The following is a 27,407-nucleotide window of genomic DNA, read 5'->3' as shown; positions in this document are numbered from 1 at the left end:
CGCGCATTCTCGGTAAAATGAGAAAGTTGGCCTCTGCTCCCTACCCAAGCTCGCAACTGTGAGCCGGGCTACGGAGTTTACGGGGCCGACTCCCTCCCCCGGGACTCGATGGTATGGCCCCCGCACTCCCCCACCCCTCCGCCCCGGACTTTGGTACAGGCCCAGGGGGCCCGCGGCGGCTTCTCTGGGCTGCCCTTGTCCCCCCGCCGAGTTCCGGGCCCGGCCCCGCGTAATCTGATTGGTTAGAGCGGGGCCCGGGCTGGGCGGCTATAGGCGAGCTAGGGAGGGGAGGGCGGGGCGACAGGTCTGGCCCCGCCCCCGGGTCGGACGCCTTAAGGAGCCGCGGGCCGGCGGGCGGACAGATTGACGGGAGGGCCTGGCGGCTAGCAAGATGGCGCAGACTCAGGGCACCAAGAGGAAAGTCTGTTACTACTACGACGGTGAGCGGCGGCCTGGTGGCGGGGCCCGGACGGTGGGGAAGGGCTGGGGGAGGAGGCTGGGAAGAGGTCGAGGCTGAGGGAGGAGCCTGGGAGGAGGTCGAGGCTGAAATGGGAGGCTGAGGAAAAGTCGAGGCTAGAGGAGGAGGCTGAGGAGAGGAAGTCGAGGCTGAAGCCGAGATGGGGGTCGTGGAGGGGATAGCTTGGGGTAACCTCGGCGGCGGAGAGTCTCAGGGAATCCGACGTGAAGTTGGAGTGGACTCCGGGAGGGAAAGCTAAGCCCGGGGCGGGGGGGGGGGGGCATAATGTGATGGGGACGGTTTGTTTGCCAGGATAGCATTTTCTGTTGAGGATACAAAGGTCTTCACTGCCCGCTTGTCCGTTTTTGGGGGAGTTTGGCAGGGCTGGCCACCCGCGTCCCCTCCCCCACCTCACTCCCCAAGTCTGTGAGGAGGGCCTGCAGTTGCTGGTTGGGAAGTGGGGCGCCCCGGGGATGCCAGGAGAGAGATGCAACTTGTTAAACAGACTCTTCATTGAACCAGCATGGGCCAGCTTATCCTGGCCGGGGCAGTGTTTCTGTTGGGGCTCCTCTAGACTTCCCTGCCTTGAGTTCCCGTCTGAAGGGGGAGCTACACAAGTCACAATTTAGGTGTAGTGCTGGGATAAGGGTCTGTTCAGCTATGGAGAACGCAGAGAAGGGGCTTCAGCCCATTCTGAGCGAGCTGATGGGTGTTAGTGCTTAGGACCCAAGAACTGGAGTTACTCACCAGGCCCAGGGAAGTCGAGCAAGGATAGCACCATTATTTGAGACAGGGTCTCGCTGTGTAGCTCAGACTGGCCTTGAATCGATCGTCTTCCTCATCTTCCTGCGTGCTGACCCTAAGCCCGCACAGTTTTGTCCATCCTTTGTTTTCATGTTTTAGGAATAACTGTTGGGTTGTTTAGGGGACATCTAGCCAGCCAGCCAATAGGCGGTTGGCTATTTAGTTCTGAAAGTTAGAAGACATACTTTTGGTAATTGTCAGTATAAAATAATTGAGATAATGCCGGTTATGGTGGTGCATACCTTTAATTTCTGCACTCGGGGAGGCAGAGGCAGGCTGATCTCTGAATTTGAGGCCGGTCTGGTCTACAGAGTAAGTTCTAGACAGCCAGGGCTATATAGAGAAACCCTGTCTCCAAACAAAAGAAAAAGGAAAAACCACTAATAATAATAATAGGAATTTTAATTAGTTTAGGAAAGGGTATGGTAACTCAAGTTGTAGAGAGTGAAGATCTACTTTTTTTTTTTTTTTAAGTTTTGGAAACGGTCTCTGTGTAGCCCTGGCTGTCCTGGAACTCACTCTGTAGACCAGGCTTTCCTCCTACTCAAGGAGATTACTCTTACTCTGCCTCCTGAGTGCTGGGATAAAAAGGCTGTGCCTCTACCCCTGGCCTGTTTTCATTCTAAAGTGCACTGAGAAGGTCCAGTAGCCATGATTGCTCATCTGCCATGCTGTCTTTCTCTTTCAACTGTTAGCTACATTGCTGTTCCAGTCTTGCCCAGTGCTGGGGGTGACAGGCCTTAGCCACCAAGTCTGGATTGTTCTTGTTTCTGTTTTTTTTTGTTTTTGTTTTGTTTTTTTTTTTTTTTTTTTGCTTTGTTTTTCTTTTTTGTTGTTTTTTGAGACAGGATTTCTCTTTAACAGCCCTGGCTGTTCTGGAACTCACTTTTGAACACCAGACTGGTCTCAAAATCCCAGAGATCCACCTGCTTCTATCTCCCACGTGCTAGGATTAAAGGTGTGGATGACCATGCTCAGCAACCTCATTTTTTTATTTATTTTTTCTTGTTTCTTATACATGGTAAGTTTCTTGGAGAACAGTCTCTGTATCCCCGGTTCCTAAAATGTTTGGTAGCTCCTAATAGACAGGGTTTCTCTGTGTCGCCCTGGCTGTCCTGGAGCTCACTCTGTAGACCAGGTTGGCCTCAAACTCAGATCTGCCTGCCTTTGAAATATTTTCGAGTTTATAATAGAATTGCAGAATTTTCCCTCCTTCTCTTTTTTCTTCCTCTTCCTTCTCTTTTTTTTTCTTGAGATAGGGTTTTTCTGTGCAGCCCTGGCTGTTCTGGAGCTACCTCTGTATACCAGGCTGGTCTTGAACTTACAGAGATCATTCTGCCTCTGCCTCCTGAGTGCTGGGATTAAAGATGTGTGTCACTTCTTCCTAGCAGAGGTTTCCCCTTTTCCTTTCAACTCAAAGGGAGACTTTCAATAAATATTTGTTGTGGCTGGGTGTGACACTCACCTATAATCCTGGCTCTGGGAGAGGCAGGTAGACCAGCCTGGTCTGCAAAGGGAGTTCAGGACAGTCAAGGGTACACAGAGAGAGAGAGAAAAAAAAAAAAGTTAGAGGTTTGTTGGTTAAATGAAGAAAGGAGGGCATAGAGAGCTGTCTCAGCAGCTGATAGTGTGTACTGCTCTTCAGAGGACTAGAGTTCAGTTTCTAGCGCCCATACTGGTTGGCTCACAATGCCTATAACTCAAACTGCGGGGTTCCAGCACCCTCTTCTGGCTTCCACAGGCACCTGCACAGCGTACATACGTAGCCCCGCATAGATAACACACCACACACATAATTAAAATATGACGTAGAGTGGCTGGATACATAGCTCAGCAGTTTAGAGCACTTCCCACTGAGGATCAATTTCTAGGACCCACATGTCAACTCACAACCATTTGTGACTCCAGTTTGAGACAATCCAGTGACTTCTTTAGGCTTCATGTGCTAGACAGGACTGTGGTGCTAGATATACATACAGGCAAGACATTAATACACACAAAATAAGTAATTGGAAGGTTTTTTTTTTTTTCTTTTTTTTCCAAGACGGGGTTTCTCTGTGTAGCCCCAGCTGTCTTAGAATTTGCTCTGTAGACCAGGCCAGCCTTGGAACTCAAAGAGATCTGCCTCCCTGCTGGGATTAAAGGCCTGTACCACCACTGCCTGGTTGAGGGATTGGGGCAGAAACTAGATTGGAATAGATTCAGAATTAGTGGAGAGGTGAAGAGGACACTTTAGCTTGAAGTTTTTAATTTATTTTTGAGACACAATCTCTATACTTTGTCAGCCTGCAACTAACAGGTCCACTTGCCTCTGCCTCCAGAGTGTTGGCTTTAAAGGTGTGCCCCTACACCCTCTAAGATAGAGTCATGGTATGTAGCCTTGAAAGAGTCTTTACAAGACAAGTTGGGTGGTGGTGGCACAACCCCTTTAATCAGAGCACTTGGAGGTGGTGGTGAGGATCTCTTGAGTTTGTGGCCAGCTTTGTGGCCAGCTTGATCTGTAGCTTGAGTTCCAGGACAGCCAGGGCTAAACAGAGTAACCCTGTCTGGGGGCGAAGGCGGGGGTAGAATCTTTACATAAAATAATCAAGAGGTTGAAGACACAGAGAAGGGGCTGGCTGCTAGTGACAGAGGAGACAGCTGAGCCAGAAGCCTAAGTCCACACAGGTGTACTAGTCCTCAGTGGGGTTTATGATGTCAGGGGACAAGGAAATTGTCAAGTGTAGGTAAGTTTGAAGGTAGAAGATTGGGAGAAAGGGCAGGGAATCCTCACGGGGAAGTAAGCATACTTTTGCGCCAGTCAGGGAGGCATATTCCTGTGTGTCTACAGTACAGACTGCTGATGTTTTCTGGGAAGCCCATGTAGGAAATATTTTGGTTTAGGCTTTGTTTTTTGTTTTTTGATATGGGGTATAGCCCTGGCTTGCTTGAAACTTTCTACGTAGACCAGGCTGGCCTTAAACTCACAGAGATCTGTCTGCTCTGCTTCCTAAGTGCTGCTACTGTTTTTGAGACAGTATCTCACCATGTACCCCAGGCTGGCTCTCTAGCCTCCTACCTCAGCCTCCTGGGTGCAAAGCTGGGGCAAAGGTTATGGATGGGTGCTGCAAATGCCTGCTTTATTTTAGGCATTATTTTGCCATATAATAGGTTGGTCTCTGCATCGGCTACTTAACTACTTAGCTCTGTGGTTGTGGTGTGAAAACAGCCACAGATGCTTTATGAATTAATGGCCAAGGCTGCTTCCAACAGAAGTTTACTTATGAAACTAGACAGCTGTGCTGGTTGGTGAGCAGCCACAGGTGAAGCTGGAAAGGCAGTGTCTTATTTATGGTGTCTGTTGCTGTGACGAAACACCAGAGAGCAAGCTGTGGAATAAAAGGTTTGTTTGGCTTATTCCTTCACATGTAGTCCATCACTGAAGGAAGCCAGGACAGGACCTCAAATGGCAAGGGCCCAGAGGCAGAAGCTGGGCCCTTAAGCAGTGTTCTTAAGGTTATGGAGGGGTGCTGCTTTCTAGCTCGTTCCTTAGCCCCCCTCAGCCTGCTTTCTCAGGGGTGACCCCACCCACAATGGGCTGGGCCCTCCCCTCCCCCATCAATAACTGATTAAGAAAATGCTCTACAAGCTGGCCCACAGAAGCCCAGGTTTATGGAGACATTATTTCAGTTGAAGTTTCCTCCACCCAAAGTATAGTTTTTGTCAAGCTGACATAAATCTAGCCAGCCCAAGGCAGATTAAACAAATCTTTACTCACAGTCTATTAAAGTCAAGGCCCATTGGCAGGAGGAGCTGTTAAATTATTATTATTATTTTTAGCAAGTGGGGGACGTTACAAGCTGTGCATTAGGAGAAATAAGTGGCAATAACATGAAAGACAGTTTGAGTCAAAGGCCAAGAACAAGTTAGAAGCAATTTCTGTCGATGAAACACACAGCAAGAAAGTTAGGTTTATCTGTAGGCTGTGGGTTATAAGGAATTCCGGAATTCCTTACAGGAGCAGTGAGATGAGTCGCCTCACTGCCTGCTCTTTCCCGGTGGATTTACCCACTGTTTTAAGGAGAAAATGGGCTAGATTCGCTCAGGAATTACTCTTATTCAAGGTGGAAAGAACTTGGAAATGAACATTAGTGTTCTGGTGGTTTGCTGGGCTCCCCTGGGAAGGTGCCTAACTGTCACTGAAGCTTCAGGGTGGGAGAGATGGCTTAGCAGTTAGGAGCACTGTCTGTCCTGAGGACTGGGGTTCAGTTCTCAGCACCCACATCAGGCAGTTAGTGTTCTGTATAGTGTCCTGTCTGCATGTGCACCTGCATACCAGAAGAGGGTGCCAGACCTCATTGTTGCTAGTTACAAGCCACCATGTGGTTGCTGGGAATTGAACTCAGGACCTTTAGGAAGAGGAGCAGTGTTCTTAACCTCTGAGCGATCTCTCTAGCCCGAAAGTAAAAAATCTAAAAAAGCCAGGTGGCAGCGCTTGGAAGACAGAGTTAGGTGAATCTCTGACTTTGAAGTCAGTTTTGTCTACAGGATAGCCAGGAGTACACAGAGAAACCCTGTCTCAAAAAACCAAAATAATAAAATAAATAACTTATTCTCTTCTTCAGGGGATGTTGGAAACTACTATTATGGACAAGGCCATCCAATGAAGCCTCACCGAATCCGCATGACTCACAATTTGCTGCTGAACTATGGTCTCTACCGAAAAATGGAAATTTATGTGAGTTACCGGAGTGTTGCCCCTGCCTAACCTCATCAGCTTTGGTTCCCTGTGGGCATTCCTTACATTCTCCACTGCTCATTCATTCAGTGGCTATTTTGGCAGGTAGTTTTAAGGATTTTGGTGTCAATACCATTTGTAAACAAGCAGGTTTTACTCTGGTATGTATATGTAGTAATTAAAGAGTGTTAATGGTAGAGAGGTGAGGAATGAAGAAAGAGGGAGCCTTGAAATGTTTCTCAGAAGGTTTAAAGATTGAATAGAAAGATAAGTGTGATCTGTAATTCTGGGTCTTTGAAGGTAGAGGTAGGATTGGGATTTCAAGGCTAGCCTCAGTGGTCGCATCAATTCAGAGCCAGCCTGGGTACAATGAGACCATAGCTCCCAACAAGAAAAAGAAAATGACTAGAAATTAGTCTAGTGTTCACAGAGAGACTGGAATCCCAGGTCAAAGGTTGAACAGAGGCGGAAAGCAGCAGTGAGGCTGACATGGTATTTTGAGAGAGTGAAAGTTCAGTGAATAAGTGCTCAGTAAGCTAAACATGGAACCACTAACTGTAATCCTGTCACTTGGGAAGTTGAGGCAGTGGATTGCTGAGAATTCAGGGCTGGCCTGGGCTATATTCTTGAATGAGTTCCAGACAGAACTCTGTCTCATAAATAACCTGAAAAAACCCAAAACAAACAACCGTGCCATGCAGTGCTTTAGTCCTAGCACCCTGGAGGCAGAGGCAGGCTGATCTTGAGCTGAGGCCAGCCTGGTTTACACATTGAGTTCCTGGTGGCTAGGATTACACAGAGAAACTCAAAAAACCAAAGAAAACAAAAAAATAACCAAAGGAGGAAAAGAAAAAAAAAGAGAAGAGTATGGACTGTTTTTCGACACCACACCTCTATCTCTCTCCGTAACTGAAGATGACCTATGAACTTTTGGTTCTCTTGGCTGCCCTTCCCAAGTGTTGGAATTACACCGTGCACCGTGTCTATTTTTATGTAGCAGCTTGAACACAGTTTTTTGTCTTCACATGCTAAACTTCCAAACTAAGCTACATCTCCAGCCTCAGTGTAAACTTGAGTCTCATTTCCAGATACAGCTCTAATTTTGTCTGAGCTTTCAATTTTAAAAGAGAAACTGGAACTTTGGATTATATAATGCCTCCTAAGTTTAAGATATTGGCTCAAGGTTATTGTCTTTGTTTTTATTTTGTTGGTGAGTGTTATACAAGGCTGTGATCCCCAGCACTGTTTTTGTCTTTTAGCATGTATGCAAGCAAAACACACCAGTATACCTGTAGGCCCGATTTGGCTCGATTCTTAGTTTGAATGAACTTTTCCAGAGTCAGTGAGGAATGAATACAGAGCTTTTTTTTTTCTTTTGGCTTATTTGAGATAGGGTTTTGTTGTCTATGTAGCCTCAACTGGCCCCAAACGTAGGCAGTCTTGTTGCCTCCCAAATTTGTTGTCATATGTCGAAGGCTGGCTTCCAACTCAGCATGCAGTAGAGGGTGACTCTGAGCTTCTGACCTGCCTCCACCTCCCAAAGCTAGCATGAGAGGCATGTACTAGTATGTCCAGTTCATACAGTGCTGGGCACTGAGCCCAGGACTTCATGCACAAAAAGCACTCTGCCCACTCCGCAGTGGCAAATACCTGTCAGTTGGGTGAGATGACGCACACCTTTAATCCTAGTGCTCTGGAGGCATAGGCAGGTGGATTTTGTGAGTTCAAGGCCAGCCAAGACAAACCTTGTCTAAGAAATAAATATAGCCTTTAATCCCAGCATTTGGGAGGTAGAGACAGGGGGATCACTGAGTTTGAGGACAGACTGCTCTATAGATTGATTTCTAGGACAGCATGGCTACAAAAAGAAACCCTGTCTTGAAAACCACACACACACAAAAGTGTGTGTGTGTGTGTGTGTGTGTGTGTGTGTGTAATTTAAAAATCAAGCAAATAGCAGAAATGTCAAGGCCAGTTATCTTTGGGGTTATCCCAGCAGAATGAGAAAGACAGGCTTAGGACTATGTTACTTATGGCATAAAGTTTGCTATTAATGGCTGTCTTCACAGCTTGAGTAACCTAGCAACAACAATATCCTCGGTGATTTAGAGATCTTCTTACCCAGATGCCTTTATCATGTTTTCAGAGCCAGTGGAGACCTGGGAAGGAGGAGGGACAAGTGACAGAGGAAGCTGGCTTTGAAGTGTTGATTCTTCCTCTCTTCTCCCAAGCACTGGGATGATAAGCATTTTTCCCTCCTTTATTAAAGAGGGAAAAAAAACAACAAAAACCCTTTCTAGAAGCTTTTTAGCAGAAATCTTTTTTTTTTTGACTTTTGGTCATTTGCTATCTTTCAGCTATCCTCTACCCTTAATGTATTTTGTGATTTGATACCTTGGGCTGGGTGTATCAACACCCAAATTGGTAGTTTCCAAGGCAAGTGCCACTGTGCCTGGCTCTGTACATTGTATTTTAGTTGTGTGGGTGTTTTTGTTTTGCCTGCATTTACCGTGTGTACCATTGCCTGCATGTACCATTAGTGTTAACCCGTGTGCAATGCCATGTAGGTCAGAAGAGAGTGTCAGATCTTCTAGAACTGGAATCATAGATGGTTGTGAGCTGTCTTGTAGGTGCTGAGAACCGAATCCTGCTCCTCTAGAAGAGCAGACAGTGCTCTTAACCTCTGAGCAGTCTCTTCATTGGGCCCATTCTCCCTGTTTCCTTGAAACAAGGTCCAGGTTACCCTAAATTCACTGTGTAACAGAGACGACCTTCAACATGATCCTCCATGTTGGCCTTTGAAGAGCTAGAATTATATACCGTGCTCCTAAGAGCATGTGTATATACATGCATCCAGAGTTTGAACCATTTAGACATTCACTGAGTGGATATGGTTTCATTAACAAATGGTAGAAGAGAAATTCTGAAAGTGAGGTTGAACCTCAGTGCTGCTAGATATGCAGCAAGAAACCATTTACTCCAACTGATTTAAACAGCTTCTAGGATTCCTGGGTAGAGCTGGCTTGTGAGTCCTCAGCTGGGCTTGGAGCTGCACACCTGTAATCCCAGCACTTGGGGAAGCAGAGGCAGGCAGAGTGCTGTGAGTTCAAGGCCAGCCTGGTCTACAGATTGAGTGCCAGGACAGCCAGTGCTACAAAGTGAGACCCTATCTCAAAACAAACAAACAAACCAACCAACCAACCTGAGTCTTAACTCAGAACACAGACCAAAAATGGGGTTAGGGTTTGTGCAGTATCTAGAAGCCAGTGCAAGACAGCTCTGCTGATATTGCCAAGAGGTAAAGGGTGTAGTTTATTAAAAATGGCTTTTGGATCTTTGATGAGATGGGTCTTTGGGGCAGGGCACTTGGTGCTGAGCCTAGGGCCTCAGTTCAGTACATGTGGTTCTGCAGGTTGTTCTCTGAACTCTGCTTGTGTACTGTGGTGCTCCCACATCTATGCACACATGCAGAAAACTCAAATATGTAAAACAAAACCCTTGGTATCTTTTGGTTTTGAGACAGGGATTCTCTGTATAGCTCTGGCTGGCCTGGACCTCTGTAGACCAGGTTGGCCTCGAATTCAGAAATCTGCCTGCCTCTGCCTCCTAAGTGCTAGAATTAAAGGCGTGGCTATCTTTGCTTTTGAGAAATGATTTTACTCAGTAGCTTCCAGTTGACCTGGAACTTGCTCTGTGACCTGATTGGCCTTGAACTTCCTGGATTGCCCCAGCCTCCTGAGTCCTGTGACTCTAGAATAGTTACTCTACCTGGCCTTAGGGTGTTTTGCTGAAACTTAATTTCATTTTATTTCTCTTTACATTAAAGATTAACTGAGGTCCAAAATAGTGCTTAGAGTCAGATATTTGGGTTTCTAGTCAAGTGTACCACAAGCATAACCTTTTCTGCTGTAATTTGCAAAATTCTGTGAATGAAAGCAACAGTACTGTCAACTTTAACACAGGACACAGAATATAAACACTCGGTAGGTGATAGTTGTGTAAATATAGTGAAGAGGGGCATCTTTCAAGGTTGCCACCTCTAAGGGTAAGGAGAAGGGAGTCTGTTCCCTGCCATACACACAGGGCTATAGCCCTGGCCGGCCTGGCACTCCTCCTTGGAGCTCAACTCTGATCTGCCTGCCCCTCGCTCCTGAGGGCTTTTGTTAGTCTTGCACCATAGGCTGGCCTTGAACTGTGGTGTGACCCGATCCACAGTCTTGCTCTACCTCCCGAGTGCTGTAGGGGAGGTCAATACCACCATGCTCAGTTGAGAAGAAAGAAGGAGAATTGGTGGTGATGAACACTAAGCTCAGCACTCAGGCTGAGGTCAGTATGTGAAACTGGGGTCAACTTGAATTACATAGTGATACAGTGGGGTTGGGTCTAGAGAGATGGCTCAGCAGTTAAGAGCCCTGGCTGTTCTTCCAGAGGACCCATGTTTGATTTCCAGCACCCACCGGCAGCTCACAACTGTCTGTGACTCCAGTTCCAGGGGATCTAATGCCCCTTGTGGCCTCCAGGGGCACTGTTTCACATGCATACAAGCAAAACATTCGTGCACCTAAAATAAAATAATAATACTGTGAGGAAATATGTTGAGATCATTAGGAAACTTGTTTTAAAAAGCTCTAGAACTTCTAGAAAGTTTTAGTAGGAAGGGCTTGATCAGGATTCTTGGTACAAAGGTTTATAAAAGAACCCGGGTGGGGGTGGCACACACCTTTAATCCCATCACTCAGGAAGACGGAACACTGACACAGGCAGATCCCTGAACTCAAGGCCATTTTGGTCTACAGGTCGAGTTCCTTAATTGCCAGGGCTTCTACACAAAGAAGCCTCCTCAAACCACTGCCACCCCTAAAAATATATGTCCTAGCCTGGTGTTTTGGTTTACATCTTCTGTCTCAGCACCAGGAGCAGAGGCAGGGAGATCTTCAGGCCAACCTGGTCTACATAGTGAGTGCCAAGCCACCCAGGACTACATAATGAGACCTCATCTCAAAAGAATAAAAGTAACAAAGGCCTGTGTATTTTAGTCAACCTTCCCTTGAACTCTTGGAGCTTTTTGGCCCATGACTACGTATTATTAATAATAATTTATAAGACCCTGTGTAGTTTTCCAAGTTAGTTTTTGTTCAGCACTTAATTGTAACTAATGGGAAAGGAACTATGCTAAGAGGTAGATAGAAGGTGCAAAGAGAAAATACAAGTGATTCAACTAGAAGAGTGAAGACTCACTGGTCAAGGCTAAATTGCCCTTTTCTTTTTGCCCTCTAGCGTCCTCATAAAGCCAATGCTGAGGAGATGACAAAATACCACAGTGATGACTACATTAAATTCTTGCGTTCCATTCGCCCAGATAACATGTCTGAGTACAGCAAGCAAATGCAGAGATGTAAGTATGTTCTTTTTTCACCCCACTCTGAAGCTGGCTGTTGGATTTCTTTCTCCATGGGGAAACCCACACTTTAGCCACATTTAGTTCACAAATGATTTGTCTTGTGCTCCAAAGGTGCCAACATATTTTCTCATCTAATCTGTTTTTTTCTTGCCTTCTGATCCTAAATAAATAATAGGGTTACAGCACTGTCCATGGCTTACTATAATGGTGAAGGGAAAGGCTAAGAAGCAGGCAGGAGACACTGGTCTCTTAACTGACTGCACAAGGCACTTTCCCTAAGATCTCTGTTCTGTAAATTGGGATGAGCTGGGTGGCTTCTGATTCCTTAGTTGCTCTAACTTTGCATTTAGAATTTAGAGGCCACAAAGGACAGACTAGATGACGTAATCTTTAAGATGAGATGATGCTACGCCTGACTGCTGGGACCCGGCATCAGGCTGCATCCCACCCGAGAAGCCACCCTTTGTAGGAATTGTGATTGCTTTAGCTGTGACAAAGCATTGGTCAAATTTGGGACTACATTGTCATTCCTGAATTCTCTCTTTTGTGGTGGAAGTGTCTACTTTCTAAATTGAGAAGATCTTGCTGACTTCCTGGAGATCAGTTCATTTCTTTCCTGCAGTTGTTTTAGGGGTTTTCACGAAACATTGACAGTGAAGATCAGGAACAAGTTCAGTTGTCAACCAAGGGCTCTCATTAGAGAAGCCTCATTAGTGTTACAGCAAGAAAATGAGCTTTCTTTTCTTTTCTTTTTTTTTTTAAGCATATTTTTTTTTGTGTGTGTGTTTGTCTCTGTGTATGCACATATGGAAGCCAGAGGGACAAGGTGAAGTTAAATCTCTCTTTCTACCAGGTTGTGCTATCTGGGGATCAAAACCAGGCCATCAGGCTTGCTGCTGTCAAACACCTTTTATTTATTTATTTATTTTTATTTTTTATTTTTTTGTCTGTTTTGTTTTCAAGACAGGGATTCTCTGTGTATTCTTGGTTGTCCTGGACTCACTTTGTAGACCAGGCTGCCCTCAAACTCAGAGATCTGCCTGCCTCTGCCTCTGCCTCCCCAGTGCTGGGATTACAGGTGTGTGCCAGTGTGCCCAGCCATGCTGAATTTTCTGGATGGTCTTGAGATTTCATGTCTGGGTTTGAATGCGCGCCTGCTTAGTTGTGTGTGGTGTGTGGCTTTGCTGAACTGGAGTTTCAAGCTTGCTGGGTAAGTGCTGGACCACTGAGCTGCTCATCTCTCCTCTTGTGCTCCCTTTTTTTTTTTTAAGGAGGGGTACTTGTAGCAATGGCCTGTGCATGAAGCTCAAAGGACAACTTTGGGGAGTGGTTCTCTCCTGTTGTGGGTTCCAGGGGCTGAACTCAAGTCGTAGGTTTTTATTGCGGGTGCTTTTACCCTTCTTTCCTGTTCAACTTTGTCTTGACCAAGTTTTTGAGACCCTTTGAGAGTGACCTTCCCGCTCTACAAGAAAGGCAGTAGTGGCTATCTTATATTTGAGGCTAGTGCATTCAATGAACAGTTGCTTTTGAGCTTACGTGATATTTGTTATTACAGATCTGTCAAGGCAGACAAAATACAAGGCCTTCAAGAATGTTCAGGTTCTATGCCAGTATTCTAGTTTCTCAGAAATTAGCATTATAAAGTTGTGTTTAAACATTAGGTTTGGGGGATGGCTGGAGAGATGGCTCTGGTTAAGAGCACTGTCTGCTCTTCCAAAGGACCTGGGTTCAATTCCCAGCACTCAAATGGCACCTCACAGTTGTAACACCAATTCCAAGGGATCTGACACCCTCACACTAATGCACATAAAATTAAAAAATAAAAATAAAAAATAAATAATTAGGTTTGTAATTTTCTCATTGAAAATAAAGGTGGACCTGGGGCTGGAGAGATGGCTCAGTGGTCAGAGCAGTGGCTGCTTTTCCAAAGGACCAAGGTTTGATTCTCAGTACCTTCATGATAGCTCATAGCCATCTGTTCAGATGATGCCCTCTTCTGGACTCTCTGGGCATTGTACGTATGTGGTGTACGTTCATACATGGAGACAAAACATCCACAAACATAAAATCAAAATAAATCTTGAAAAAAAGAAAAGGTGGACAGGATGAGGGTCTCCCCTTAATGAATCCTTACATACTTAATTCATAGTTACAGGAATCAAAGTAGCAAAGATGTCACTTAATGAAGTGCTTTCCAAAATGTCTATCACAGCAGTCAGCAAAACCTTTTGAGTTCTTTATTAATGTTTAATAAGTAAGTATCTAACCTGGGGAGTTATGTCTGAGTTACACCAACTGAGTTTGTATACACATAAAAACTTTGGGACTTTGACGGCTTTGATTAAATGTTCTGCTAATATTTATTAAATCAAAATGGGAACCTAAATAAATGTGATTTCTGGAGCAGATAATCAGAACATGAAGCTCATGGTGAAAACATGATGAGGGGAATTGAGGTGGTAGAGCAGTCAGGTAGCATTCTTGTCTGACTGTAGGCTGATCCAAGAGATAGTCACATGGTGAGATGGAGAAGAAAACTCCAGGCTCCTGATTTGGAGTGTAATTGTCAGTGTCCATACATTTTATATCTGTGGTTCTGTTGCACACTCTTTAAAAGGCATTCATAAGGGGCTGGAGAGATAGCTCAGGTTAAAAGCTCTGTCTGCTCTTCCAAAGGACCCAGATTGAACTCCCAGCACCCACATGGCAGCTCACAACTGTCTGTAACTCCAGTTCCAGATGGCCCGACACTCTCATACCAACACAAATTTAAAAAAAAATAATAAATCATAAGTTGGGTGTGGTGCCTGTAATCCCAGTACTCAGGAAGGCAGAGGCAAGGGGATCTCAGAGTTCAAGGCCAGCTTGATCTACAAAGTGAGTCCAGGACAGCCAAGTCTATACAGAGAAACCCTGTCTTGAAAAACAAAAAGTATCCCTAGCCAGGCATTGTCATCCCAGCACTTGGGAGACTAAGGAAGAAAGCTGAGTCTTCAAGGTCATCTTTGGAGATAGAGTAAGACCTTGACTCAAAGCAAAGAATGCGTTTGTACTAAGTGACCATTAGCAGGGTCTTTCCTATCATTCCTTAAGCAGTCTAGCGTAACAGGCACATTGTGTTAGGTATAATAACCATTCAAGAGATGATTTCAAATATACAAGGATTCCGGGACTACACAGTGAGATTCCGTCTTACCAAATCAAAACGATAGGCAGTGGGTTTAGTGACCCATACCTGTAATCCCACAGCCGCGCCCAGGGGAGAGGACTGCCTTCTGTTGAAGATGCCCCTGGCAACACCATGAGTGAGTGGTCTACAGGGTGAGGCTTGTCTCAAAAGCAGCTATAAATAATGAGCACCCGTGTTTCCTCACAGCCCAAGACAGAAGACCTGAGAGTACAGTTGAAGACCGGGCACAGCTTGTTTCTTTACTCTGCCGTTCTCTTGCTGTCCCCTTCCCCATTCTGTGACCCTGTTGCTGAGGTATAACTTGTATCCTAAAGTTACTGTTTAATCCTATACAGGTTTCTACAGTGCTGCGGTATGTTGTTGTTGGGTGAGACAGGGTCTAATACTGTTTAGATCTGCTTGGTTCTTGCTTTTTAAGTAGGCTAGCCTCAAACTCAGAGACCCTCCTAAGTGATGCTATTACAGCCATGACTTCCCTCCTTGCTTTGTCTCCAAAGGTGCTGCTTTTTTCAAAAGACAGTCTCATGTAGTGAAGGATGGTCTTGAACTTACTATGTAGTTAAATTGAAATCTTCATTATTCTCCTTCCACCTCCCAGGTGCTGAGCTTACAGTGTGAGCTATTGTGCTGGGCACCACAACTCCTTGAACTGAAAATCAGTGGGCAGTGTGAGCTATATGTTGAATTGGGTCCTGAAGGTTCATCTTTTTCTCGTGTCTAAAACACCCATTTCCCTTCTTTTGGGATGTCATGTTCTGCAAGGGAGTGTAAACCAACTTTTGGAAATGAGATGCCAAGGCCTGAGGGAAACAGCCAGGTCAGGGAATTATTTGCTTCTGGATAAATAGCCTGACCCCAGGGACCAAAGTTCTTATTGACATAGTCTCTTCCAGTGTTTGCCAAGAAAGTGAGGAAAAGCCACTCACTGCCCGCTCCCTATGTAATCAATTGGCAAACTTTTCAAGTTACTGTAGCACTAGAGTTTCTAACTTAAAAGTGGGAATGCAAGCATGTTACAGTATATGGGTGGAGGAGTTTTCTTCCTCCACCTTCTGTGAGTTAGAGATTCAACTCCAGCCACCAGGCTTACACAGCAAGTACCTTTGCCTGCTGAGCCAGCTCATTGGCCCACAGTTGATAATTTTGGAGGTTATTGCAGATATAGCTGTGTTTTGAGATGTCACCACAATCCAGGATGTTCCTTCCCAGCCTCTTCCTCCATGCTCTCTTTGGGAACCCCTATTGATAAAAGACTGGGCAAGAGAATAAGGCTATAGCCCTCACTCCTGCCTATGACCTCAGCAGTTTCCTTTTTTTGTGTGTGTGAGAGGAGATAGCCTGGGGTTCCTCTGCCACACCACCCTCCAGGTGTGTTTCCTGTCTGTTTTGTTTCATTTGCATTAGTGTTTGCATGTGTTTCTGCATCATGGCCTACTTTGTACTTTTACCTTATGGGCTTTAAATAACTCAGGTTGTCCCTGGGGTGTAGTAGAAAGCACTGGACTGTGGTGGGCACCACATGGAGGGCCTAGTCCGGTTCCAGTTCTGCCTGGTTACGTAGCCTTCAGCAAGACACTGTCTTCTTTGCATGTCTTCATTCTGCTGTACAGTGGTCCTGTCTTGTCCAGCTCTTGGAGTTGTGAGAATCAAGTGAGTGTATATGTGAAAGCACTTTGGAAGAGACCAGGACACATTTTCTCAGGTCTTTAGGACAGGAAGCAAATTGTGAGGCTTGAATGTAACCTCTGGTATTTATTTAGCAGCTTACCTCTCTGAGCCCATTTCCCTATTTATAGGATTGGACCAAAGTCTACCCCAGAAGATGTGTGTGAGGACAGATGTATCAGGTAGTTAAAATTCTCAGCAGCATATGGGATGAATGCTTTTGGCACTCAGCAAATAATTATGTAGGTCTCTGTTTACTTCATCTTCCTGAGTCTATTTCTTCATTTATAAGATCGGAATGAATTCCACCTCAGAAGAATGTGAGGATAAATGCATCGGGTATCTAAAATGGTTAGAAGTGATGGCATCCTGTGAACACTCACCAAATGAGAGTAGCATAGGTTTTTTTTTTTACCAGCATTTTCCAGGTTCCTAGATGCTTTCCCTATAAGATTTCTAGTGCTGTGTGTGTAATAGTCCTAGCTGAGGCAGCAGGATAGCTTAAGCCAGGAGTTGAAGACCAGCTTGAGGAACACAGTGATGGTCTCAAATGGTGGGGGAGGGTCTCTTAATTTTCTCACTGACTGGTTGAAGTAAATTCCATTATTGCTTATTATAGTTAATAGCGTAAATCTCCAAGAAGTTAACCCTGAGTAGACCCCAAGCCTTCTGAATCTAAATTGTTTTGCTTTTCTTTTCATCAGCTTATAAATATCTGAATTTAAAAAAACAAAACAAAACTGAAGGAAATTGTGGAAACTAACCTTTTGCTTCTCTCTCTCAAGTCAACGTTGGTGAGGACTGTCCAGTATTTGATGGCCTGTTTGAGTTCTGTCAGTTGTCTACTGGTGGCTCTGTAGGTAAGGAAACAAAATCTACTCCTTGGGGCTGTGCTGGACTGTTGTAGTGAGATCTGCCTTTTGGATGGGGCCCTGGTATTGCTGACCTATGACCGCTAAGAATGATACTGTGGGTTGTTACCTCAGATCTTTGATAGAGTGCTGAAAGGTGTTCTTAACTCTCTTCTCCTGCCCAGAGAGCTTATCTCCAGGATCCTGGCAGGCTTTAAGGGGTTGTTAAGACACTCTATGTAAAAGCAGTTTTCGAGTCGCAAAGTTCTATAAACATCTCTGTCTTACGAAAAAGGAAGGCCATTAACTTCCGATGTCACAAGTATTCTTCACAGGTCGTTTCCACTATAATTTCTGAGTTGCCTTAATATTACCCTAAACACTAGCAAATGTAGCCATGCATGGCTTAAGGATGGGAACACATTTTGAGAAATGTGTTGTTAAACAGTTTTGTTGTGTATTATAGTGTAGACAGATGTAGATGGTAGAGCCTCCTGCATATCTAGTCCATATATTTTACATATAGTATAGTGTATTGTTTCTCAGGACCTTGATGAATAGAATGTAATTAAATCAAATACCAGAAAAAAATACAAGGGCAAGAGCGATGGCCCAGCCTTACTGTAGTTGCTCAGGGTTTTGGTTCCCAGCCCCCATATGGCATCTAACAACTAAAACTTCTGTTCCAAGGCATCCAGTGCCCTCTTCTGACTTGGTGCACTTAACATCCATGCAGGCAAAATACTCATAAAACAGTAAACACAATATGCCAATGTACACGACATTTCTGCTTTAGTGCTTTTTGGGGTTTGTTTTTGTTTTAAGACACGGTCACTCTGTAGCCCTGGAACTCAAGTAGACCAGGCTGGCTTCAAACTCAAGAGATCCGCCCGCCTCTGCTTCCCTAGTATTGGGATTAAGTCTGTATGCTACCACATGTGGCATACAGTGAATTTTTTTGGTTGATCTTTTTTTTCTTTTTTCTTTTTTTTTTTTCCTAGACAGGATTTTTCTGTGTAGCCCTGTCTGTTTTGGCAGTTTCTCTTTAGACCAGGTTGACCTGTAACTCAGAGATCTGCACTTCCCAAGTGCTAGGATTAAAGCCATGTGCCACCATACCCAGCAGCAAGTTATTTTAAATTTTTATTTATTTTTTGATAAAGGACCTTTATGTAATTCTGATTGTTCTAAAACTTGCTATGTAGACCAGGCTGTTTTTGAACTCGCAGAGATCCTCCTGCCTCTACTTTGATTGCTACAATTAAAGGTGTTCACTTCAATGCCCGGCTTAGTGATTTTTTTTTTTTTTTTAAATAAGTGTACTCTGTAAAATAATAATGTATAAGCCAGGTGTGGTGACACATGCCTGATTCCATTACTAGTCTGAGGTAGGAAGGTTCAAGCCAGCATGTTCCTCTGATCTGTAAGTATGTGCCATAGGTATTTGTTAACATTGCCAGGTAATTAGTTACATACCATATGTGCCTGGCAGCACAGCAGATTCATTTACTCACCATTTCCACAGGAATGTGAGCTATGGCTTGACTTATACTGCTGCAGCAGCTGGGCCTGATGGCAGCACACCCTGCCACCCTCAAGGCTAAGGCGGGATTGCCACTAGTTTCAGGCTGGACTCGCCTGTCCTATGAAGCTGCCTCAGCGAAGAACGATAAGTTTACAGAAACACTATTAGATGTGTTTTTTCGTTTTTAAAACCTTGTACAGTGCTTAACCGTATTCACTTTTCTATGATTATTGTAGTTCTTCCTTTCCTCCCCCATGTAACTTTGAAAACACAGGAAAACCCAAGCCCATCTAGATTCACTCTGTAGATGACTGCTCTTTTCATTTCAGTGTTTGTGTATTCATGTCTTTATTTTTGTCTGAACACACACAATTTTTATTTTATTTTATTTTATTTTATCCCGAGACAGGGTTTCTCTGTATAGCCCTGACTATCCTGGAACTCACAGAGATCTGCCTGCCTTTAAAGTATGTTATGCTGTTATATTACATAGTTTTATGCCATTTTTAGTTTTTTGTTTGTTTAGTATTTGTGTGTTCATCTATATGTCTGTTTGTATATGTTCATGTGCCTATGGCTTAATGTGCTGCAGGCCTAAGAATAAAGCCCCTTCAGTGTCATCCATAACCACTCTGTAAAACTCCTCTTTGACATTTTGTGTCTGTATATGTGTGCAGTGATCTGCATCTAGCAGTCAGAGGACAACTTACAGAAGGCACCCATCATGTAGGATCCAGGGAATTGAACTCGGTAGTCAGGCTTGGTGGCAAGGCCTGTTTCAGCCATCTTGCCAGCCTATAAGTGTTTTAACTGAGTTATTCCACCAGCCTTCTTTTTAAATCTCATTCTGTAGCTCAGGCTGGCCTCCTGCTCTAGTCATGTGTCACCACACGAAGCTTTAAACTGCTTGTGTGTAGTGTCAGACAGTATGTGTCTGGTGATTGTATGTTATGCGCACTGCATGAGCGTGCTCCCTGTTGTTAGAGCATGCATCTTTCCTGCTTTGGGTGCTGCTGAAGTCAGCAGTGCTGCCACGATGCATAGGGTGCGTTCTTTCATCTTCTTGGAACTCTGTACTTGGAATCAGTCTGTCCTTCGTATTTTTGAGATTATTATTATTATTATTTTTTTTTTTTTTTACTGTGAACCACAATAATTAATACTTTCACAAATGCATTCAAAGATAACCCAGGTATGTATGCAACCCACACAAGTATGCACGTTTACACATTCACTGTGACACCAAAGTTGCTTATAAAGGAACAGTTAACCTGTACTGTTACTTATTTATTTTACTCTATATAGACTCTATGTGACCCACTAAATCAGTTTCAGGACATAAAGGGTTATCATCCTTGATTTGGAAACGTTAGTGGTCAGGCTGAGGTATATTCCCTATTGAAATGAGAAGTGGGTGCGTAGTGAATTTTATAATCTACACTGTATAATAAACTGTCTTTCACTGGGTTGTGGATGGAAGGGGAAAGGTTTATTGACAGGCTTGTGTCCTCTTTCCGTGCCCAGCAAGTGCTGTGAAACTTAATAAGCAGCAGACGGATATCGCTGTGAACTGGGCTGGAGGCCTGCATCATGCGAAGAAGTCTGAAGCATCTGGCTTCTGTTACGTCAATGACATCGTCTTGGCCATCCTGGAACTGCTAAAGTATGCCTGCCTGGCCTTATGTCTTGGAGGAGCACCTTAGGCCAGGTTCCCACTTCCCTGTCCCCTGGGCTTGCTTCCCTAGTTTCCTTTTCTTATGGTGTGCTGGCTAGGATGTGTTCCATGAGTGTCTCTGGCCATCCTCTCCTTGACGGGGTCTTGATTTGATCTGAGCCCACGGCAAGATCTGGGGCAGGCGCTGCTCAGGTCCTGCTCCAGAGTGTCCTTGTGTGACTGGAGTTGACCCTGGCTGTAGAGTAGGAAGATCGGACATGGTCGGCTTGGTCAGGCCTCTGGAGACACCCGGCCGCTCTTCCACCTTCCTTCAGCCAGTTTCCACGTCTCTGGTGCTTAGAGATACCTGAGGGAGGCAGCTAGCCCGGTAAGCTGGGACCTGGCGCCCTTGGCGCGTCCCATCCCCAAAGAGCCCCCAGGCCCCTGACCACCTTCTAATCCTAGGTATCACCAGAGGGTGCTGTATATTGACATTGATATTCACCATGGCGATGGCGTGGAAGAGGCCTTCTATACCACAGACCGGGTCATGACTGTGTCTTTTCATAAATACGGAGAGTACTTCCCAGGAACTGGGGACCTACGGGTGAGAACTCCCTTTAGGGACTAACCAACTCACCTTCAGCTCTAACTCTCCTATCTTATGCCACCAAAAACTACGCCTCTTCTGCCATTCAGAATACCACACTATTGTCGGGTCACCTTTACGGCCTCTTCCATTCTTTATTCTGGAAGAGGGATATTGGGACACAAGGGGTCAGAAGAATTCGGGGTTTTCTGGTTCATTGTCCCTGCCTTCTGATCACCGCTGGCCCACTTCATCCCTTAAGGTGGAATTTGGAGTGAAGGATGACTCTTGGGAGTCATTTCAAAGGTTCTTTATTTTTAGGTCACCTTCCCCGTTAGCAGTATGACTGAAAGCAATGAACTCTCCCCACAACACTACATGAAAGCCTGAGTCTCACATAGAACAATTAATAGGTGTGTGCCCCTCCTAAGGCTGCTCCATCTGTTAGCATGAATACAGTGAGATCTGTTTGCCCTGCCATTCACCCTTAGGTGAAAAAATGGTACTAATTAAGTTGTTTGATATAATGAACATTCAGATAAGCAGCTTTTATTACTTTGAAGTTAATTGGAAAAACTTTCTTCTCTGACTGTTGCCCTCTACAGCGTCCTAGAAAGGACAGAATAAACGTAGAGGAGTAGATGTGGTGGACTGTGGTGGAGTACAGTCTCTTTGGCAGTTGTGTGTTGCTTCTGTGACCGCCTGCTTGCTGGCTCTTAACTAGAGGCAGGAACCTTGCTCTGTGGGGCTGGCTGTGAAGTCTCTGCCCAGTCTTGTTCAGGAATATTGGGAGGTGTGAATTGTCCCTGTTCTGGCCTTGCTAATCTCACGGGCTCAGCTTGTCCCTCATAGAACCACTGTCTCTCTCCTTAGTCTTCCAATCCCATCTTTGAATCCCCTTCTATTTTTGTCTTTCAATTTTAATATCCTTTTTGGTTAGGATATTGGGGCTGGCAAAGGAAAGTACTATGCTGTTAACTACCCGCTGCGAGATGGGATCGATGATGAGTCCTATGAAGCCATCTTCAAGCCAGTGAGTGCCTTGGTCCACCCCTTGGGCTGCTGTTGGGATTGACTTGGGGAATTTAGCAAAACACCTGCCATAGCCCAGTGGCTGTTCCTCACAGTGGCTTGCTGGAAAGGAGGAATATTTCCAACTTTGTTGTATGGCAGTGGGAAACAAAGCATCTATGTAATTTCTTGCTGCCTTCTGTGAGTCTGGCCGTTTGCTCAGTACAAGAACATGTGAGGCACAGTCTTTGTGGGAGGTAAACTATTTACCCAACAGTCTGTGGACAGTTGTGACAAAACTTTTCCTAGAGAGCTATAACATACATGTGTATCCACCCCAGATAGGGAACCAACCCACAACAGAGCCAAGTACAGACAGCACCAGAGTCCAGCTTGGGGAACCAGTGAGTTTTATAGAAGTTACTTACCGGAATAAAATGTCTCAAAGATAGTAGCTGCATCACCAAAGCCCATCCAGACAGCTCACAGAATGCAACAGCTCACAAAAGCTGGAAACCTGAAGCACACTGCGTTGAGGCAGCAACAGGTTGGAGTGTCCTATCTAGTGTGTGAGTCAGTCTAAACCTTTTCCAGGCAGCTCAGTTGTTCACTGTTTCTTCAAATGCAGCCTTTTTTTTTTTTTACAAGAATTATTTAATATTTATGCAGCATTCTGTCTGCATGTGTGCCTGTGCACCAGAAGAGGGCACCAGATCTCATTATAAATGGTTGTGAGCCACCATGTGGTTGCTGGGAACTGAGCTCAGGACCTTTGGAAGTACAGCCAGTGCTGTACTCTTAACCTCTGAGCCATTGCTGTAGCCCTGAGAATATTTTTTTATAGCTTTTACTACTTACTCTGGAAGAGAGCAGGCCTAGTGAGTCTGTTGAATTTCAGGGACTTCCTGAAGCTATTTTGAGTACCTTCCTGCTTAAGGAGCTTCCCTGTAGGATTTCTGTAGGAATCAGAAACTGTTACATAACACTAATGTGGACTTGTTGTTATTTTTGTTCATTTAAGCAGGAGTTTACTTGGCAAAGCAGGGAATGTTCCAAAGAAAAATGAGAGCAGGCTGATCTAATTGGGTAGCCGTCCTCAGTGTTTTCTCTCTCTACATCTTTGGAGTCAGCCACTAGTATATTATTTGTTCATTATGTTCTGTCTTCCGATTTTTTTGTTTCTTGCTACCTTTTACTAATGTCTACACATTTAATGAATTGGGGTTTATTCTAGTCTTTGCAGACTGGCTTTGCCTGGAAAAGCCCCCAGCTATTTAGCCTGTCTAGAGACTCTGGAAAGACCATGTGATATGTTCTACAGGCTGGCTGGCTTTTGGAGTCCTCAGCAGGCTGATTGGAACCTGTACTTTTACAGGGGTGAACAGAGGACTGAGAGACGCCTGCTGCCCGAGTTAGGAAGGTGGTAGTAAGAGATTGCAAAGGCTCTCACCAAGGCAATGCTGGCCTCAGACATCCATCCATTTACCTGCCTCTGCCTCCTGAGTGCTGAGGCTACACTGCCGCCATGCCAGTCCTTGAGCTAGATTGTTCTTTTTTTAAATGTGGAGGTACCTATGTGAAGGAAGGAAGCTAAGACTGAAGGGATGGCTGCGCCTTTAATCCCAGCACTCAGGGAGGCAGAGGCAGGTGGACTGCTGTGAGTTTGCGCTGAACCTGGTGTATAAAGCTGGTCCAGAACAGCCAAGGCTGCACAGAGAAAACCTGTCTCAAAATCCCGTACCCAAACAACAGCAACAAAAGTCTGAAGGGATGGCATTGGACAAAAGGAATATCTGTAGCATAGAAGCAGTTAGGAGTCTGGAGTGATATATGCTGTTTTAATGTGTGGGAAGAGAATAGGAAAAAGCTGCTAGGAAGCGGATGTTAGAGTTCATGTGCTTTAAAATCATTGATGCATACATATTAGGATCTGTATTTCAAAGGGACCTCAGATGCCATGCTGAAGAATTTAATTTTTTGAAGTAATTGATGTAAGTCTTGTGGTTGGTTACTCAGACAAGTGCCTACTATGTGCTTAGCAGTAAAGATGACAGAAACTTGAGTTACAGGCTCCTGAGTAACAGTATATGCTTAGGTGTAGGAATAAAATATACGAAAATAAAGTGACTCCATGTAAGGTTTAAATCTATAGGGACACATGAGTAGAGCAGATGCAGCTAGAGGTTGGGAAGCTTCCGGAAGGAAGCAACTTGGGAGCCTGGCAGTTCAAAAAGGAAAAGAGGAGGGAGTTGAGAAGGAGGCCATTCAAAGTGCAGTTGTTCGACCTGTTAATTATCTTTACAGGTGCATTCAAATTGGAAAACTCTTGCTTACCGCACAGTATCAGAAATGAAAAGGAAGAATATGTGCCAGTCCTTTCTACCTCTGACCCTCACATGCTTTATCTTGTATTATATGTTAACCGAGGTGTGTCTTTCTAGGTCATGTCCAAAGTGATGGAGATGTTCCAGCCTAGTGCAGTGGTCTTACAGTGTGGCTCAGACTCCCTGTCTGGGGATAGGTTAGGCTGCTTCAATCTCACCATCAAAGGTGAGCCCAGGGAACACACACATGGGTAGGCGGGGTCTGCTGGTTCCCCTGTAAACCAACATCCCTTTTCCTTCCAAAGGGCACGCCAAGTGTGTGGAGTTCGTCAAGAGTTTCAACTTGCCTATGCTAATGCTGGGAGGAGGTGGCTATACCATCCGTAATGTGGCTCGGTGCTGGACTTATGAAACAGCTGTGGCCCTGGACACAGAGATCCCTAATGGTATTAGCTCCGGGCCAGGTTGGGCCTTGTGGGAGCTGGACTTCAAGTGCATTCCTTTACAACTTCTTTTCCACTTGGTCATAAGGTCTTTCATCACTGAGGCTCCTGCCTGTTTTCTGACAGGCAGACTGTAACCATCATTTTCCCCGAGTCTTGTCTTCTCTACCTGTGGACGTTATCAGTTATTGAGATGTTTGGGATTTCCACTGCCTAGTCTAGTGAGTACATGAGTGCTTAGTTGTACACCACAGGCTTGATGACACTGATGTTGATTCTAGAGAATGGTGTTACAAAGATTAAAATCCTGGCAGGGTACAGTGGCACATGCCTGTGATACCAGCACTCAGGGAGGCAAAGGCAGGTGGATCTCTGTGAGTTTGAGGCCAGCCTAGTCTACAAAGCAAGTCTAGGACAACCAAGGCTACACAAAGAAACTCTGTCTGGAAACAAACAATTAAAATTCTGATCAGGCACAGTGGGTCCTAAGTGTAAGTTAAACCCTTAAGAAGGAAGCTCAGGCCTGCCTGGCCACAGAGACCCTGTCTCAAAAAGCAGAAAAGATAAAAAACACTTAGAAGGTGTCCAGGTCTTACTGTATCTTAGAGGCATTCTTCTCTAAAAGATGGGTAAACAGATCTAGAGAAAGCTCTGTGCTTTTCTCTGGGCCCTACATTGGCTATGTCTTGACTGTCCTCTCCCATACCCCCTCAGAGCTACCATACAATGACTACTTTGAATACTTTGGACCGGATTTCAAGCTTCACATCAGCCCTTCCAATATGACTAACCAGAACACTAATGAGTACCTGGAAAAGATCAAGTGAGTGTGTGGTCAGGTTACCTCTGGATTTAACAGGCCAGGCTCTAGTTTCTCTCTAACCACAGCCCATCCATCCTCTCCTGTTACCCATAGGCAGCGACTTTTTGAGAACTTGAGAATGCTGCCCCATGCACCTGGGGTCCAGATGCAGGCCATACCTGAAGATGCCATCCCAGAGGAGAGTGGTGATGAAGATGAAGAAGACCCTGACAAACGCATCTCCAGTAAGACCTAGTCCAGGGGCCTGTGCCCTTTCAGTAGACAGCTCTAGACTCCCATCTCCAAGCTGCCCAGCTGTTAAGAAATCTTAGCATTGAGTCCCCTTGCCCCCACCTGTCTTGGTATCTTTCCCTGGTGTGTTGGATGGGAGGTGCTGGGGATGGAACCCAGGGCCTTCTCATATGCAGGCAGGCACTCTACCATCAGTCCCCTGGCATGTCTTGAAGGATACTCAGGGAGGTATTGGGCATAGACCCTGAAATGGCCCCTTGTGCTCACACCAATGTTTCTTTATCTCCTGCCTCCCAGTCTGCTCCTCTGACAAACGAATTGCCTGTGAGGAAGAATTCTCTGATTCAGATGAGGAGGGTGAAGGTGGTCGCAAGAACTCATCTAACTTCAAAAAAGCCAAAAGAGTGAAAACAGAAGATGAAAAAGAGAAAGATCCAGAAGAAAAAAAAGGTAGGTTTGGATTGGACCAGGACTTGGGTCTGTATAGGGCACAGGAAGGAGCTGACCTAGGCCCAGCCAACTCCTTTAGATCTTTAACTGTTTTTGAGCCTTTCAGTGGCTCCTAGAAATAGCAAGACCCACAAAACAATGAAACTTGGTCTCTGCTGGCTGATTGAGTCTGGCTCTCACATACCACTCAAGCCCTTTTCCCAGCACTTTGCCCTGTTTCCCAGGGGGCTGCCTCTGCCTGTGTTCTGGTTGAAACAAGCTGGGAAACCGGTCTAACCCGTTTGTTTTCAGCCAAGCTCACCAAAGGACCTGGGATACGCTTTTTCTCATTTTCCTATAACCAGTGAACTGTAGTATTGAAGAACGGGTTTCAGGATAGAAGAGTCCCCCTGTCTTTTCGGGTGAGGCCTTCAACCATACCTGTGCTCTTATGTTCTAGAAGTCACAGAAGAGGAGAAAATCAAGGAGGAGAAGCCAGAAGTCAAAGGGTGAGGAAATTGGAGCATCCCCCTTTGCATCCTACCACTGGAGGGACGGGAAGGAGCAGAGACAGCTGGTCCAGCTTACGAAGGCTCTTTCAGGGTCCAGTCTGTATGTCTCTGCCCCCGGCAGTCACCTGGGCAGCCTGGGTCCTGTGGAAGTCATTGTAGCCCATACTTGTGCTTCAGGCCTCTAGGGTCAGTTTTCTCATGTGATTCTGTTCTCTCCACAGGGTCAAAGAAGAGGTCAAGTTGGCCTGAGCAAGATCTACAGCTCTGACTTCTCCCCAGATTCCTCACTTTCCCCCAGATTTTATATTTTCTATTCTTCTGTGTATTTATATAAAATATATTAAATATAATGTCCCCAGGGACTAGATAGGAACCAGGGACCAGAGCCCAGGGCAGTGGTGCTGAGAGACTCTTACCTTGTCCCTCTGCCCCAGGTTTTAGTAGTGAACCATGTAGGGTCTGAGGGGTGGGGGATAGAAAACAACCAGAAGACATAATCCTGAACTGCCAAGTGCCTGCTTAGGAGCTGTTAAGATGCCCTTATTAAGCTTTCTAGAGGGGGTGACTGGGTCTTCTGGGACCCTTTATTCAGGCTTAGGTAATATCAGCCATTTTTAGATTGGTTCTGTTTATACCTTCCCACTCGTCTCAGGCAAGCAGAAAAACTTACCATTGCCCTGTCTTCCCCCCAATTCTGCAGGTGGAGGTTGTTAGCCTAGCTTCCTTTTTGAGATATTTTCATTTTGTGAGACTCTTTGTAATAAAACAGCACATTTCTATA

The 27,407-nt window shown here is 45.1% G+C and overlaps 1 protein-coding gene across 1 annotated transcript; it reads left to right on the top strand.

Annotated features, from left to right (window-relative positions):
* Nucleotides 1-361: 361 nt before the first annotated feature.
* Nucleotides 362-27,407, top strand: Hdac1 (histone deacetylase 1). The gene is made up of 14 exons (XM_055611131.1): nucleotides 362-440; nucleotides 5,866-5,978; nucleotides 11,256-11,373; nucleotides 17,020-17,094; nucleotides 20,135-20,273; nucleotides 20,730-20,871; nucleotides 21,794-21,886; nucleotides 24,306-24,414; nucleotides 24,494-24,634; nucleotides 25,346-25,454; nucleotides 25,548-25,678; nucleotides 25,983-26,135; nucleotides 26,575-26,623; nucleotides 26,848-27,407. Exons 1-14 carry the CDS (start codon nucleotides 392-394, stop codon nucleotides 26,873-26,875), a joined length of 1,449 nt encoding a protein of 482 aa, XP_055467106.1. The 5' UTR covers nucleotides 362-391; the 3' UTR covers nucleotides 26,876-27,407.

The sequence above is a fragment of the Psammomys obesus genome, unplaced genomic scaffold (genome assembly GCF_907164565.1).
Source record: "Psammomys obesus unplaced genomic scaffold, mPsaObe1.curated_primary_1811, whole genome shotgun sequence".
NCBI lineage: Eukaryota > Metazoa > Chordata > Mammalia > Rodentia > Muridae > Psammomys > Psammomys obesus.
The sequence above is the reverse complement of the archived record's forward strand: the minus strand, read 5'-3'. Positions and strand labels throughout refer to the sequence as shown.